At 41.7% G+C, this 16,137-nt stretch overlaps 1 protein-coding gene across 5 annotated transcripts in view; it reads left to right on the top strand.

Annotated features, from left to right (window-relative positions):
- Positions 1 to 16,137, top strand: part of Ccdc30 (coiled-coil domain containing 30) — a 164,646-nt gene that overhangs the window by 1,927 nt on the left and 146,582 nt on the right. For 2 of the 5 annotated variants that reach the window (XM_045149712.1, XM_045149711.1), the window contains exons 2-3: positions 12,233 to 12,426; positions 14,647 to 14,800. In XM_045149712.1, coding sequence (XP_045005647.1) covers positions 12,259 to 12,426; positions 14,647 to 14,800 — 322 coding nt within the window. In that variant the 5' untranslated portion in view covers positions 12,233 to 12,258. Of the gene's footprint in view, positions 1 to 3,184; positions 3,307 to 12,232; positions 12,427 to 14,646; positions 14,801 to 16,137 lie in introns of all 5 variants that reach the window. The other 3 variants (XM_045149714.1, XM_045149713.1, XM_045149710.1) reach the window with 2 other exon arrangements.

Here is a 16,137-nt window from a genome sequence, read left to right as displayed (position 1 = left end):
TCCATGCCAATCTTTGTTCACATGTGTACTTTTTACCTACAGTGCTCAGTTTACTTTTCACTTCATTTTATATTTAAACATGTCTTACATAGCTACATTCTTTCCAGCTTTTTAGAAAGTTTTTCTCATGTAGGAATTGAAAAAAAAAAAAACAAACCTATGTACTATATAGTCTTATATTTAAGATGTCTGTAACTTTTAATTCTGTCTATAGAAGAAAGAAGGGTTAAGATGAAAAGTCCTCTGGTTGAATATTTTCATTTTTGTGGTTATGCTGTTTTATTTGTTTCATATAATCACTTAAAAAACCATTTGATCCAAAACCAGCTTATTGCTCAGAGCCAAACAAAAATATGCTATTTTTTTAATTTATTTATTAGAGAGCGACAGACACACAGAGAAAGACAGATAGAGGGAGAGAGAGAGAATGGGCGCGCCAGGGCTTCCAGCCTCTGCAAACGAACTCCAGACGCGTGCGCCCCTTGTGCATCTGGCTAACGTGGGACCTGGGGAACCGAGCCTCGAACTAGGGTCCTTAGGCTTCACAGGCAAGTGCTTAACCGCTAAGCCATCTCTCCAGCCCAAATTTGCTATTTTGAAAGGCACTTGTAGGATAAAAAAATACAAGTAGAAATTATTGCCCTTGGGCTGGAAAGATGGCTTAGCCATTAAGGTGCTTGCCTGCGAAGCTTAAGGACTCATGTTCAACTTTTCAGATTCTACATAAGCCAGATGCACAAAGTGATATACGCACCTGGAGTTCAGTTGCAGTGGCTGGAGGCCCTGGTGTGTCAACACTCTCTTCCCCTGCCCTCTCTCTCATAAAAAAAAAAAAAAAAAAAAATGACTGCATTCAATTCCTTTGCCCTCTTCCCATTTAAGATTCATTATCTGTCTCAGCTTGCTTTGACATTCCAAGTTGCCACCTCATTCTTCACATCTAGAAGGTTTTTTTGACCCCTCCCCCATAGCCCTTTAAAATAATTATTCTCTTGTATGTGGGGCGTGAGCACACCAGGATGTCTTGCCTCTGCAAATGGTTGTCTATCTGGCTTTATATTGGGTGGCTGGGGTATTGAACCTAGGTCAGTAATAAGCAAGCACCTTTTTACCACTGAGCCATCTCTCCAGCCATAGAAGGTTTTAAAACACCACAGAATACACTTACTTAAGATACTTAATGAGCAATTATTCAGTATATACTTTGGAAAAAACACTGTTCTTATATATCTTGTTCAGTGGACAATTTTAAGGGTGGTTTAAATACCAAACCATTGATAATTTAAAGAAAGATTTATATTACCTCAAGATCTGCATCAGTTAAAAATGCTACTACATTAAGCTGAGCAGATAATGAGAAGAGCTCACATTAAGCCAACTATGTGAACAGGATGACTTTGGAAATGGTGAAAGACAACTGAGGCCCTCCTCTTCCCTGGCTGTCTCTGCCCTTTGACTTCTCAAGTACCAAGTCCAATCCACTGAAAAAAAAAGTTTGTTCTGAGAAGTCCTACTCTATTCTATGCAGAGAGACCTGAATTCCAAAGTCAAAGTCAACGAACTATAAGCTGCAAGATGGGATGAGAAAGAATACAGTATGACAAGAATAGAAGGATCCCTGTGAGTTCAAGGCCACCCTGAGACTATATAATGAATTCCAGGTCAGCCTTGGCTAGAGTGAGGCCTTACCTCCAAAAAAAAAAAAAAAGGAAAGGAAGATAAGGAGGTAGAGGCAGGCAGGAACCAGATTGTGGAGAATCCCTAGTGCCAAGTTAAGGAGTTTGAACTCTGCCTGACTGCCTGAGAACAGTATGAATGTGAAGCAGCTAGCCATCTGCATTCAGAACAATCATTGTGGGAGCTTTGCAGAGCCCAGATTGGATGAGGGCCAGTGGGGCAGCAGGAACATCAGTTAAAAATGCTGCTACTTAAATTAAGCTGAGCAGATAATGAGAAGAGCTCACACTAAGCCAGCTCTGTGAACAAGATGACTTTGGAAATGATGAAAGACAACTGAGGCCCTCTTCTTCCTGGGCTGTCTCTGCCCTTTGATCTGTGTGGAGGCATGTAAGTCTAGCTCTTCCTTATCCAGCCTGGCCTGGTAGTGGAGAGCACTCTTCTTGGGCCTGGGTATCTTTCTTCTTGCCTTCTATCTGCTTTGGCTCTGGGGTAACTTCTTACTTTAATTACATGTATGACTTTCTTCTAATCCCTGAGTCTGTGTGCATGTCCTTCATGCTCTAGATCTGCCACATGGGGGCGTCTTCCCCCCTAAACTCTGGGCCTGCTATCTGTATAATTTCTCTAAATCTTTGGGTAACCGTGGATGTAGTAACCCTTTACTACCCATTTCTCATCTGAATTTCTTCCTCTCTGCTTTGGTAACCTCTTCTTGCTGGATCTCTCACAGTCTTGTGTCTTACTTTTGCCCCATGACTTGAACATCCACCTGAATCAGTCCTTCCTTGCTAACCTAGGTTGACATTGAATTCACTATGTAGTCTCAGGGTGGCCTCGAGCTCAAAGTTATCCATCCACCTCTGCCTCTGAGTGCTGGGATTAAAAACATGTGCCACCATGCCCAGCCCAAAATCATTTTTAAATTTGAATTTTTATTTATTTGAGAGAGAGAGAGAAAGAGAGAGAAAATGGGTGATCTAGGGCCTCTAGTCAATGCAGACCAACTCCAGATATATGTACCACCTTGTGCAATTGGCTTGCTTGGCTTAGCAGTTAGGGTGCTTGCCTGAGAAACCTAAGTATGCAGTTTTAATTCTCTAGTACCCTCATAAGCCAGATGCACAAGGGACACATGCATCTGGAGTTCATTTGCAGTGGCTAGAGGCCTTGGCATCCCCATTTTTCCTCTCTCTCTCTTTCATTTTCTCTCTCTCTTACAAATAAATAAATAACATATTTTTAAAAAGAAAAAAAGAAAGAGAACCTACAAATTCAGTGACTGCCTGTTTGTGACGGTGGGATGAGTAAGGAGTGATTAAGGGTGGCTCCTAGGCTCTATCACACTATTGTTGGTGATTTTAACTATGGAATACAGAAGGAAAAGGGAAAAAAAATCATGAATTGCTCAGTAGACAATTGGACATAAATCAGTATTGTTCTTCTACCATATACCCTGTTCTCCAGAACTTAAACATATCTTCACCAATCTCCTCTTGAACTTTAGGCTTCATGACCATATCTGTACTTCTGCTTCCAACCCATTCCAACTGCAACTGACTAAGAAGTATGCAGCCGGATCCCGGCGTGGTGGCGAACACCTTTAATCCCAGCACTCAGGAGGCAGAGGTAGGAAGATCGCCCTGAGCTCAAGGCCACCCTGAGACTACACAGTGAATTCCAGGTCAGCCTGAGCTACAGTGAGATCCTACCTTGAAAAACCAAAAAAGAAAAAGATAGATGGATGGATGGATGGATGCATGCATGCATGCAGCCGGGCACTGTGGCACATGCTTAATCCCAGCACTTGGGAGGCAGAAGTAGGCGGATTGTCATGAATTTGAGGCCACTGTGAGACTACATAGTGAATTCCAGGGCTAGAGCAAGACCCTACCTCGAGAAGAAAAAAGAGGAGGAGAGAAAAAAAATATTCAGGGCTAGAGAGATGGCTCAGTAGTTGAAGGCACTTGCTTGTAAAACCTGACGGTCTGGGTTTGGTTCCTCAGTACCCACATAAAGCCAGATACACAACATGGTGCATGCATCTGGAATTTGTTTATAGTAGCAAGAGGCCTTGGCGTGCCCACATTCTCACATACATATTCTCTATCTCTCTCATCTGTCTATCTGCTTGCAAATAAAAATTTAAAAATATTTAAAAAAATATGTTCCAGGCATGGTGGCACATACCTTTAATCCCAGCACTTGGGAGGCAGAGGTAAGTGGATAACTTTGAGCTTGAGGCTACCCTGAGAGTGAGTGCCAAGTCAGCCTCACACACACACAAAGAAATATGCGTGTAGAGGAGGGCACAATTCATTGTGTAAGTACCCCAAAAGCCTTGAAATTCTGAGCTAAGAGAACAAAGAAATGACCTATTTTAAAATGTTGTATACACTTAGGACTTGACTGGCTGTTTTCAGCTTTGCTATTGAGCAGGCTGAGAAAGTCTACCCAGTTTGAGAAGTCAAAGCAGCACATTCCCAGGGAAACTCAGCCACAAAAATCTTCTTGTGTCAGAAGCTAGTAATGACTGTCCAGCTGCAAATCCAATTCCTGCATGTCCATGTTTAGTTCCCACTGTATGGCCCTGTATCTTTCTTTTTCCTTCTCTCTCCCACATTTCTCTCTTTTCTTTCGTTTTTAAAGAAACAATTTAACAATTGAGGTGAACAATTGAGGAACACCTCATGTCATCTCTGGCCTCCATATGCACATATGACATGCAAACCATACACATGCAAAAATATCAAGAAAAATCATCTGTATATTGTAAGTCACATCTTGGAATTGAGAGAGATCCATATTTCTTTTTATTTATCATATATATGTATGTATATATACATACACATATGTATATATATACATATGTGTATGTATGTATGTATGTATAAATAAAATCTTGGGTTTTTTGTTTATTTATTTGAGAGTGACAGAAAGAGAAAGTGGGGGAGAGAGAGAATGGGTATGCCAGGGCTTCCAGCCACTGCAAATGAACTCCAGACACATGCACCCCCTTGTGCATCTGGCTAATGTGGGTCCTGGGGAATCAAGCCTCGAACCGGGATACTTAGGCTTCACAGGCAAGCGCTTAACCACTAAATCATCTCTCTAGCCCCAAATGTTTGGTTTTATTTATTTATTTAAGAGAGAGAGAGAATGGGTGCACAGGGCCTCTAGTTACTGCAGATGAACTCCAGATGTATGTGCCACCTTGTGCATCAGGCTTTACATGGGTACTGGGAAATTGAACCTGGATCTTTAGGCTTTGAAGGCAAGTGTCTTAACTGCTGAGCCATCTTTCCAACCCACCAACTAGCTGGTCCATGAAGCTTCAGAATTCTCCCGACTCAGTCTCTTTGCCATAGGTGTTAATGATTTCAGGTCCCTGTGTTATTTGTATCTGGGTTTATGTGTGTTCTGGAGATCTAAACTCTAGTTGTCAGTCTTGTGTACCAAGCACTTTTAACTACTGAGCCATCGCCCCAGCCCAGACACATATATACTTAAAGTAACAGAGCTGGGCGTGATGGCGCATGCCTTTAATCCCAGCACTCGGGAGGCAGAGGTAGGAGGATTGCTGTGAGTTCGAGGCCACCCTGAGACTCCATAGTGAATTCCAGGTCAGCCTGGGCTAGAGTGAGACCTTACCTAGAAAAAACAAAAAACAAAATAAATAAATAAATAAAAAATAAAGTAACAGGAAGTAGTAAGTACTGGCAAGCTATGGAGAAATTAGGACCCTTCTGTATTGCTGGTGGGAAAATAAAATGGTGCCACAATAGTAGAAGGTTGTTGATAGTTCCTAAAAAACAAAAAATAAAAAAAACACATAGAATTACATATCTAGCCATTCTGTTCCTAAGTAGTAACTCTAAAAAACTTGATATCAGAGACTTAGATACTTATGCACCAATATTCATAACAGCATCATCCACAATAATCCAGAGGTAGAGACAATGTAATATTCAATAATAGCTAAATGGATAGACAAAACATATCCATACAATGGAACATTATCCAGCCTTATAAATTAAAGAAATTCTGACATTTGCCAACATAGAAGGAAAAATAGCATATGATTTTTCACTTATATAGGGTGCTTTGAGTAGTCAAAATTGTAATTAATGCATCATGATTCACATAAGCCAAGGAAGGAGGTAACTTTCTATTTAGTGGGTATAGAATGTTTTTTTTTAAGTTTTGTGTATTTATTTGAGAGAGTCAGAGAGAGAGGGACAAACAGACAGAATGGGTTCACCAGGGCCTCCAGCCACTGCAAACAAACTCCAGACACATGCATCACCTGGCGCATCTGGCTTACATGGGTCCTAGGAATTCAAACCTGGTCTTTTGGCTTTGTAGGCAAAAGCTTTAACCATGAAGCCATCCCTCCAGCCTGGGTATAGAATTTCTGTTTTGGATATTAAAACATGTTCTGGAAATGGGTAGTGGTGATGGTTGGACAATGTTGTGAATTAACATAATATCCATAAAATAATTGTATACTTAAAAATGGTAAAGTTGGGCTGGAGAGATGGCTTAGTGGTTAAGCGCTTGCCTGTGAAGCCTAAGGACCCTGGTTCGAGGCTCAGTTCCCCAGGTCCCACGTTAGCCAGATGCACAAGGGGGCGCACGTGTCTGGAGTTCGTTTGCAGAGGCTGGAAGCCCTGGCGCGCCCATTCTCTCTCTCTCCCTCTATCTGTCTTTCTCTCTGTGTCTGTCGCTCTCAAATAAATAAAATAAAAAATAAATAAATCAATAAATAAAAAGTAAAGGTGTATGCCAATACAACTGGCTCTTTCAATTTATAAAAAAAAAAATGGTAAAGTTTAGGTCATTCAAATTTTACCACAAGTTAAGAAGGGAAAGGGCTGGAGAGATGGCTCAGTGGTTAAGGAGCTTACCTACAAAGCCTGAGGACCCAAGTTCAGTACCCCAGTACCCACATAAAGCCAGATGCACAAGGTAGTGTATGCATCCTGAGTTCATTTGCAGTAGCTAGGGGCCCTAGTGTGCCCATTCTCTCCCTCTCCCCTTTCTCCCTCATCAATAAATAACAAATAAATAAGTAAAATATTTTAAAAAGAAGGGAAGAACAGGAAGCATAGATGATGGTCATCAGAAATCAGAAGAGAGCATTGGGAAATTAGGGTTAGAGGGACTCCTAGTTCAGGTTATACTTTGTGTTTGTGTGATCCCAGGGATGAGTGGTTAAATAGAATGGAGATAAAGATCACTGGCCTTGGGAGCATGGTCAAATGGAAGAGCTTGGATGAGCTGGACACCTGGATATTGTTCTTCTGATCAACAAGTCTTCTCTTCCCACATCCCACCTTACCCTTCACAATCCTGTTTTCCCAAAGCCAAGTGTGGTAGTCTCTGTTCTTCCTCCAATAATCCTTCCTAGAAATGCCCTCATAAACCTCTCATTTGGTTCCTAAACTGATCAAATTGACAGTAGAATTTAGCCATCACACCAAGCATCCAGAGATATTTTCATTCTCTCTCCCCAACTCTTTTTCCTTTCATCATCCTTCAGCCTTAGGCTCCCCACTCCATACCAATAATATGGAGACTAGGCTGCCATGTGGGACCTCAGTCAATTTAATGTGACTAACCCACCTGCCAGCCCTACACACTCAACCTTGCCCTAGAATTCTATAAGCAGAGCTTAATGGGCCATTCTGGGGGGGAGCTTTGGAATCCAGAAGGCTGAGAGAAATACAGACAGTGGAAGCCTGGCTTATGAGGTTTCAGAGGAGAATAAGGATACTCTGTGGAACTGGGCTAGAGGCCATTTATATGGCGAAGAATCTGTCATGCAAACTTGAGTGAGGCTGAATTCAAATGAAATAAACTACTGTGTTTGGTAGAGAAAATCTCAAGACAGGATAGCATTCTGGTTATATAATGATGACTGCTCACTACCCTTCTTCAGGTCTACAGTGAGAGAGCAGGTGGGGCAAAAAGATAGGAAGTAGGAAGTTTGGCAAGGAAGGTAACATAATCAGATTTAAATGTTCAGACAAATCATACTTAAAAGCTGTTGGTATTGTTAAAGAGCTTAGCACCACTAAAGATAACCTAGTGTCCTGCACTAGGACAATAGAAAAGGTACCCTGAGGACAACAACCCACCCATCAAAGGCTCTATCCTGTGAAAATCCAAATGCATTTGAAAGGAAGAGCCTAAACTGAGGATGCTGCAGAAGGGGTTCCATGTTCAAAAACAACAGATGACTTGGACAGATGGCTTAGCCATTAAGGTGCTTGATTGCAAAGCCCAAGGACCCGGGTTTAACTCCCCAGAATCCACATAAACCGATGCACAAGGTGGTGCATGCATCTGGAGTTTGTTTGCAGTAGCTAGAGGCCCTGGTATACCCATTCTATCCCTCTCTCTCTCTCTCTCTTTTCCTCTTCTCTCTCAAACAAATGAATAAAAATAAATTTTTATTTCAAAAAAACAACAATTGATGAGGTAAGTGTTTTCCCAGGGTCAGCCCAGAAGGCACACAAAGACTAATGCAGTTGTGGTCCAAAGATGCTAAACTCCACCCCAGGCTGGTAACAGAATATGGCAGTGTCATCCACATAGTACTGATTCTGCAGATTGAGGGGGTCATGTAGTTCCAGAGAGCTGCTGAGGACAATGAGTGCAGGGTTGGCGGGAAGGCCAAGAGAAATGCATGAGGCTGGGAAGATGAAACTCAAGTTGCAATGGAGACCCCAGAATATTGGAGATGCCAGCACCAAGGGATATCTACTAAGAAAAGCTATATGTAAAAAGATGGCCAAAGAGGTGTGGTTGCAGGTGGCAGAGATAGAGCAAAGAGATTCCCCAAGCCCTTTGGAACCCAGGTGAGTCTATCATGATGCAGATGCTATTCAAAGAGTTGTATGATGTGATCTTTGCCCTGATGAGCTTTGTACTTACTATGATCTAATCTTTTTTTTTTTTTTTTTTTTGGTTTTTCGAGGTAGAGTCTCACTCTGGTCCAGGCTGACCTGGAATTAACTCTGTCATCTCAGGGTGGCCTTGAACTCATGGCAATCCTCCTACCTCTGCCTCCCGAGTGCTGGGATTAAAGGCGTGCGCCACCATGCCCGGCTTAATCTTTTTTTTTTTTTTTTTTTAAATTATTGGGCTGGAGAGATAATTTAGTGGTAAGTGCTTGCCTGTGAAGCCTAAGAACCCTGGTTCGTGGCTTGATTCCCCAGGACCAACATAAGCCAAATGCACAAGGTGGCACATGCGTCTGGAGTTTGTTTTCAGTGGTTGAAGGCCCTGGCATGCCCATTCACTCTCTCCCTCTCTGTGTCTTTCTCTTTGTCACTCTCAAATAAAAATAATTTTTTTTAAATTTTTGTTTATTTTTATTTATTTATTTGAGGGCAACAGAGAGAAAGAGGGAGAGAGAGAGAATGGGCATGCCAGGGCCTCCAGCCACTGCAAACGAACTCCAGATGTGTGCGCCCCCTTGTGCATCTGGCTAAAATGGGTCCTGGGGAATCAAACCTAAAACCGGGGTCCTTAGGCTTCACAGGCAAGCACTCAACCACTAAGCCATTTCTTCAGCCCTAAAAATAAACACTTTTTAAAAAAAATACACATTATTTATTTTTAATTTTTTTTTGTTGTTTTTTTGAGGTAGGGTCTCACTCTAGCTCAGGCTGACCTGGAATTCACTATATAGCCTCAGGGTGCCCTCAAACTCATGGTGGTCCTCCTACCTCTGCCTCCCTAGTGCTGGGATTAAAGGCGTGTACCTCCACGCCCGGCTTTTATTTTTAATTTTTTTATTGACAACTTCCATAGTTGTAGACAATATCCATGGTAATTCCTTTCCTCCCCACCCCACTTTCCCCTTTTGAAACTCCACTCTCCATCATATCCCCTCCCCCTCTCATCAGTGTCTCTTTTTAAAAAAAATTTTTTTTTGGTTTATTTTTATTTATTTGTTTGAGAGTGACAGAGAGAGAAAGAGGCATGTAGAAAGAGAGAGAATGGACACGCCAGGGCCTCCAGCCACTGCAAATGAACTCTAGACACATGCACTCCCTTGTGCAACTGGCTAATGTGAGTCCTGGGGAATCGAGCCTCGAACCAGGGTCCTTAGGCTTCACAGGCAAGTGCTTAACCGCTAAGCCATCTCTCCAGCCCCTCTCTTTTATTTTGATGTCATGATCTTTTCCTCCTATTGTACTGGTCTTGTGTAGGTGGTGCCAGGCACTGTGAGGTCATGGATATCCAGGCCATTTTGTGTCTGGTGGAGCACATTGTAAGGAGTCCTACCTTTCCTTTGGCTCTTGCACCTCTTCCACAATGGACCCTGAGCCTTGGAAGGTATGATAGAGATATAGTGTTGAACACTCACTCCTCTGTCACTTCTCAGCACCATGGTTCCTTCTGAGCCCCAAGGTCACTGCCATCTGAAAAGAGAAGGTTCTCTAACCAAAAGTGAGAGTAGCATTAATATATGGGTAGGAACATTAAGAGAAGTGCTTACTGGGCAGTTTGGTGAGCATAGTACATACATTTAGTCAGACACCAGTAGACGTTACACCCCTAGGACTTATGACTAACCCTGATGTAGGTTTTCAGTATCAAGGCTGTATTCCCTCCCATGGAGCAAGCCTCCAGTCCAATTAGAGAGCAGTTAGTTTCCCCCATATCAGACATTGAACTATTGCACCCATTGGTTCATTTGGCCTGGCTGACCAAATTTAAGGCTTGCAGTGTCCACTGTTGAGTATCTTCACTGGTGATTTCCCTCTCTCCCACCCAAGCAAGTATAAAAAGGAGGGGGATAGAGGGTAGGAAGGAGGGAAAAAGATACCTCTCTATTAAACACTTAAAAACTATGTGGCAATAAGAATCTCTATTGTCATACATCTGACAGTGAATGGGTCAGTGGATAACGTACCTGCTCCTCAAGCTGCAATATCTGAGTTCCATCCCCAGCCCCCATTGTTTTTCTTGTTGCTATTGCTTCGGTATGACCTTGAGGGGGAGGGGACAGGGCCTCTTTTTTGTTTGTTTGTTTTTAGTTTTTTTGAGGTATGATCTCACTCTAGCCCAAGCTGACCTGGAATTCACTATGTAGTCTCAGGGTGGCCTTCATTTCTACCTCTGCCTACCAAGTGCTGGGATTAAAGGTGTGTATCACCATGCCCAGCAAAGTTTCTTTTCTGTTTTTAACCTCCCTTTCTCTCCCCTTCCTTCTTCATTCATTCCCTTTTTTTTTTTTTTTTTTTTTTTTTTTTTTGAGGAAGGGTCTCACTCTAGCCCAGGCTGACGTGGAATTTACTATGTAGTCCCAGGCTGGCCTTGAACTCACAGCAATCCACCTTACCTCTGAAGATGGTGTACCACCATGCCCGGCTTTCATTCCTATTTTCCTTCCTTTTTTTTTTTTTTTTTAAATGAGTCTCGTGTATTTCAGACTGGCCTCAAATGCACTATGTAACTAAGGATGACTTTGATCTTTTGAATCTCCAGTCTCTACCTTCCAAGTGATAGGATTATAAGTATGCAACACCACACCTGTTTTATATCTTTTATTTTTGTTTTGTTTTGTTTTTCAAGGAAGGGTCTTACTCTAACCCAGACTGACCTGGAACTCACTCCATAGCCTTGATCTAATAGTGATCCTCCTACTTCAGCCTTAAATGCCTGCCTTGTCTTTTATGCTTTTTCTTTTCTTTTGTGTGTGTGTGAGGGGAGGGGTCGAGGTAGGGTCTCATTCTGGTCCATGCTGACCTGGAATTTACTATGTAGTCTCAGGGTAGCCTCAAACTCATGACAATCCTCCTTCCTCTGCCTCCCAAGTGTTAGGATTAAAGGCGTGTGCCACCACACCGTCTTTTTTTTTTTAATATCTTATTTTTATTTATTTATTTGCAAGAGAGGGAGGGAGAGAGAGAGAATAGGCATGCCAGGGCCCCAGCCTCTGTAAACAAACTCCAGATGCATGCACCACTTTGTGCATCTTGCTTATGTGGGTTCTGGAGTATTGAACCTGGGTCCTTTGCTTTTGAAGGAAAGCACCTTAACCACTAAGCTATCTCTCCAGCCTTTTTTTTTTTTTTTTAAATTCTCATTATATAGCCCAGCCTGTCCTCAAGCTCATAATCCTCCTGTCTTAGCCTCCTGAGTGCTGGGAGTATGGGTGTGCCCCACAATGTCTACCTCTTGTTTCTGAAGTTTGCAGACACCCTGGAGAGATGGGGAGACGATAGTATCAGTATTATTATTGCTGGTTTATTTATATACTAGAGAGGGAAAAAGAGAGAAACAGAATGGGTGCTCCAGGGCCTCCAGGCACTGCAAACAAACTCCAGGACACATGCACCACCATGTATATCTGGCTTACATGTGTTCTGGGAAACCCAACTTGGATCCTTAGGCTTCTCAGGCAAGCACCTTAACCACTAAGCCATCTCTCCAACCCCTCAGTTTTATTTTTATTAATTTAAAAAATCTATTAAGAACCTTCTTGGTATCTTATTACAACATTTTTAACACTTTTCTGTTATTTTTTTCCTAACAGAGGCCCAAATTAAGGAAGCTGAAGAAATGTTGTGTCAAGACAGCTTGTGCAGACAAGCTGTGAGCATTCCCAACAGACAGGTTGTATGCTTACTGGGAGGGAGCCATCCACTGTTGGGAAAGTTGGAACCTGTGGATTCCATGCCAGAGTTTCAAAGACAGTTGTGCTGTAACCCACAGAAAGTATTTCCCCAGGTATTCCAAAACTAAGTAGATAATTGAGTACACAGAGGTCCTTTCAGAGTGTATTCATTTATTCACTTAATCATTCATTCTCCAAAAGGTTATATAGCCAGATTACTCATGCATAGGAATACAGACCTTGCATTTGGCTGGACTTCTTCAGCTACATGTCAGCATCTGAACAAGTTAGATTCCATGCGACTCAGTTGCCTCACCTATGACATCTGAGCTCACCCCATGTACTCCACAGAATGAAATAGCTTAGTGAATGTGTATTCATCACCTTTCTCATCACTGTGACGGAATAACTGACAGGAGCAACTGAAGGAAGAGAGGTTTATTTGAACTTGTGGTTTTGGGCCACAGTCCATCATAGCAGGAAGGCATGGCAGCTGGGGCTCCATTGTAGCAGCAGCTCCTCCTCACATCTTAGCTGATCAGAAAGCTGAGACCTAGAGCTGGATGGATATATCCTTTCTGGTGTCCTGTGTCCTCCAGATTAGCCTCAGTCCCCAAAGGCTTCACAACCTAAGATGGCACCACAAACTGAGGACCGTGAGTTCAATCTTATGAGCATGTGGGCTCATTTTCAAACCATATAGTATGTAAGTAAGTCTGTGTTGGTAAGAATGTGAATCAACTGAAATTACCGTGTTCTAATGACAGGAATATAAAATGACAGAACCACTTATAGGAGTTTTGACATGGAGATAGTATTTTGGTTGTCTTTAGCTCAGAAATGTGATTATATGATTTATTTTCTTTTTTTTTCTGAGGTAGGATCTCACTCTAGTTCAGGCTGACCTGGAGTTCACTATGTAGTCTCAGGCTTGTCTCAAACTCATGGCGATCCTCTTACCTCTGCCTTCTGAGTGCTGGGATTAAAGGTGTATACCACCACACCTGGCTTTGATTTTTTTTTTTTTTTAATGAGAGAGAGGGGAAGAGAATGGGTGTGCCAGGGTTTTAGCCACTGCAAATGAATTGCAGACATATGTGCCACCTTTGGCACATATGCCACCTTTGCACTTGTTCACCTTGTGCATCTGGCTTGTGTGGGTTCTGGGAAGTTGAACTTGGGCCCTTATGCTTCACAGGCAAGTGCTCTAACCACTAAGCAATCCCTCCAGCCTAATGTTTTTCTTCTTTTTTTCTGAGGTAGGGTCTCACTCTAGCTCAGGCTAACCTGGAATTCACTATGTAGTCTCAGGGTGGCCTTGAACTCTTGGCGATCCTCCTACCTCTGCCTCCTGGGTGCTGGGATTAAAGGTGTGTGCCACCACACCCGGCCACAATGTTTGTTTTTTTTCAGAACCAAAACCAATGTATAATTGAGACTGAATTTCTCAGCTTTAAAAATATTTCAAAGTTGTGGCTGCTTGATGGCCCAGTGGTTAAAGGTACTTGCTTACAAAGCCTGCCAGCCTGAGTTCAGTTATCTAGTGCCCACATAAAGCCAGATGCACAAAGAGGTACATATGTCTAAGGTATGTTTGCAGTGGCAGTAGGCACTGTTGTGCCCATATACACATTCACCCTCACTCATAAATAAATAAAAAATATTTTTAATCTTTCAAAATGATTCAGGAGAAGAGCACTAAATATGATTGGAACCATGTTAAGCATGTACATACTTTGAAATTAAATGAAATGATGTGAAGTCATTTTACAAAGTAATGAATCATATAAATGAGGAATATCTTATGTCTTTCTTGCTAGATGATACTCATTTCTGTGTTGAAATTTCTGATTTTGGTAGTCATATCAACATAGTTTCTTAGGTATGTTAGATTTAACCATATGGAATTACATGTTTATAAGTAAAAAACACTTATATATCACCATTTTTATATGGTTCAACTTAACAAAAGAAATGCCCATGAATGAAACATTGCTGCTTTTCTTTTTTTGGGGGGGGGGGTTCTTTTATTTTGTTTTATTTTTTTGTTTTTTCTTTTTTAAATTTTTATTAGCATTTTCCATGATTATAAAAAAATATCCCGTGGTAATTCCCTCCCCCCCCACTTTCTCCTTTGAAATTCCATTCTCCTTCATATTACCTCCCTATCACAATCATTGTACTTACATATATACAATATCAACCTATTAAGTACCCTCCTCCCTTCCTTTCTCTTCCCTTTATGATTGTTGCTTTTCATTACTATCTTTTAACTGTTATAGAAAATAGCAAAATAACCAAGTGTTCTGTTGCTGACACTAGTTTTATTGCAGCCTCATAATGAAGACCTAGATAAACATAAAATATCTCAAGGTTGCCTAGAGAGAGAAATGGAACAAGTAACGAAGAGGTTGGGGGTGGCTATAGAAGAGGTCCGGAGGCTTGCTGCTGGCCTACAGGTGGAAGAGAAAGAGCAGAATGAATTAGGTGAGATGTGGCTTCAGAGGACCATTACCCACCATGTTTTCACTGGAAGGATCTTTTCTCAAGGTTAAACATGAACATGCTGAGAGAAAAAATATTTTAAGATGAACACATAAAATTCTGATGAGCAGGGCTGAAGAGATGGCTCAGTGTTAACGGTGCTTGCTTGTAAACCCTGCTGATCTGGTTTGATCTCCTAGTATCTACATAAAGTCACATCTGTAAAGTGATGCATGTATCTGGAATTCATTGCAATGGCAAGAAGCCTAGACAACACTTTTTCTCTTTTCTTGCAAATAAATAAAGAAAGATATTTTTCAAAGTCTGATCAAGGGCTGGAAACATAGGTCAGCATTTAAAGTGCTTGCCTGCAAAGCCTAATGACTTTGGTTCAGTTCCCCAGTACCCATGTAAAGCCAGATGCACAAAGTGCCACATGTATCTAGAGTTCATTTGAAGTGGCTGGAGGCCCTGGAGCATCCATTCTCTCTGTCTCTCTCTGCTTGCAAATAAATAGGAAAAAAAAAAAAAAGTTTGAGCCACGTGTGGTGGTTTTTAATCCCAGTACTCAGGAGGCAAAGGTAGGAGGATCGCTTTCTGTTCAAGGCCACCCTGAGACTACAGAGTGAATTCCAGGTCAGCCTGGGCTACAGCAAGATCCTACCTAGAAAAAAAAGTCTGACTAACAGCCCCATTTTCTACAGCTTTCTGGAACTCTTTACTGACATACAAGTATAATGTACCTGCCCCAAAGGGCACAACTCATATGTATATGCCACTGAACACTAGAAATACACAGCATCCCAGAAGCCACCTTGGTTCCTTCTCCTTACCCTACACTCTTCTTCCTCAGCCAAAATAACCACCATTCTGACTTTGGACACCATTTCTGAATTTTGACCACATACAGTGTGCATTTGTTCTGTTGTACAGTCCTGCGCTCATGTGACTCTTTGATGTTGCATCGAGCAGTTCTTTTTTACTCTTGCTGTTTTTTTTTTTAATATCTCATTAATTAACATACTACAATTTATCCAATCATTGATGGGTATTTGTGTTGTTTCCAGTTTAGGCTAACATGAGTTCTCCTGCTATAAACATTCTTGTGCATATCTTGGTGTATAGTCTACATATCTTGAGTTGCAATACGGATACAGTTACTGGGTCAGACTACGGGTATGTTCCCCTTGGATATTCCAAAGGGCAGTTGTGTGTGATTTAACAATTGTGATTCATTCTGATAGTTGTGAGAGCATCACAGAGTGGCTTAGAAAACCCAAGGTGGCTACAGCATCACTGAGTGATGTGCTGTTACAGGACTAACCATCACATAAGAGGTC

The sequence above is a fragment of the Jaculus jaculus genome, chromosome 5 (genome assembly GCF_020740685.1).
Source record: "Jaculus jaculus isolate mJacJac1 chromosome 5, mJacJac1.mat.Y.cur, whole genome shotgun sequence".
In the NCBI taxonomy this organism is placed as follows: domain Eukaryota; kingdom Metazoa; phylum Chordata; class Mammalia; order Rodentia; family Dipodidae; genus Jaculus; species Jaculus jaculus.
This window is presented reverse-complemented; position numbering and strand designations above follow the sequence as displayed.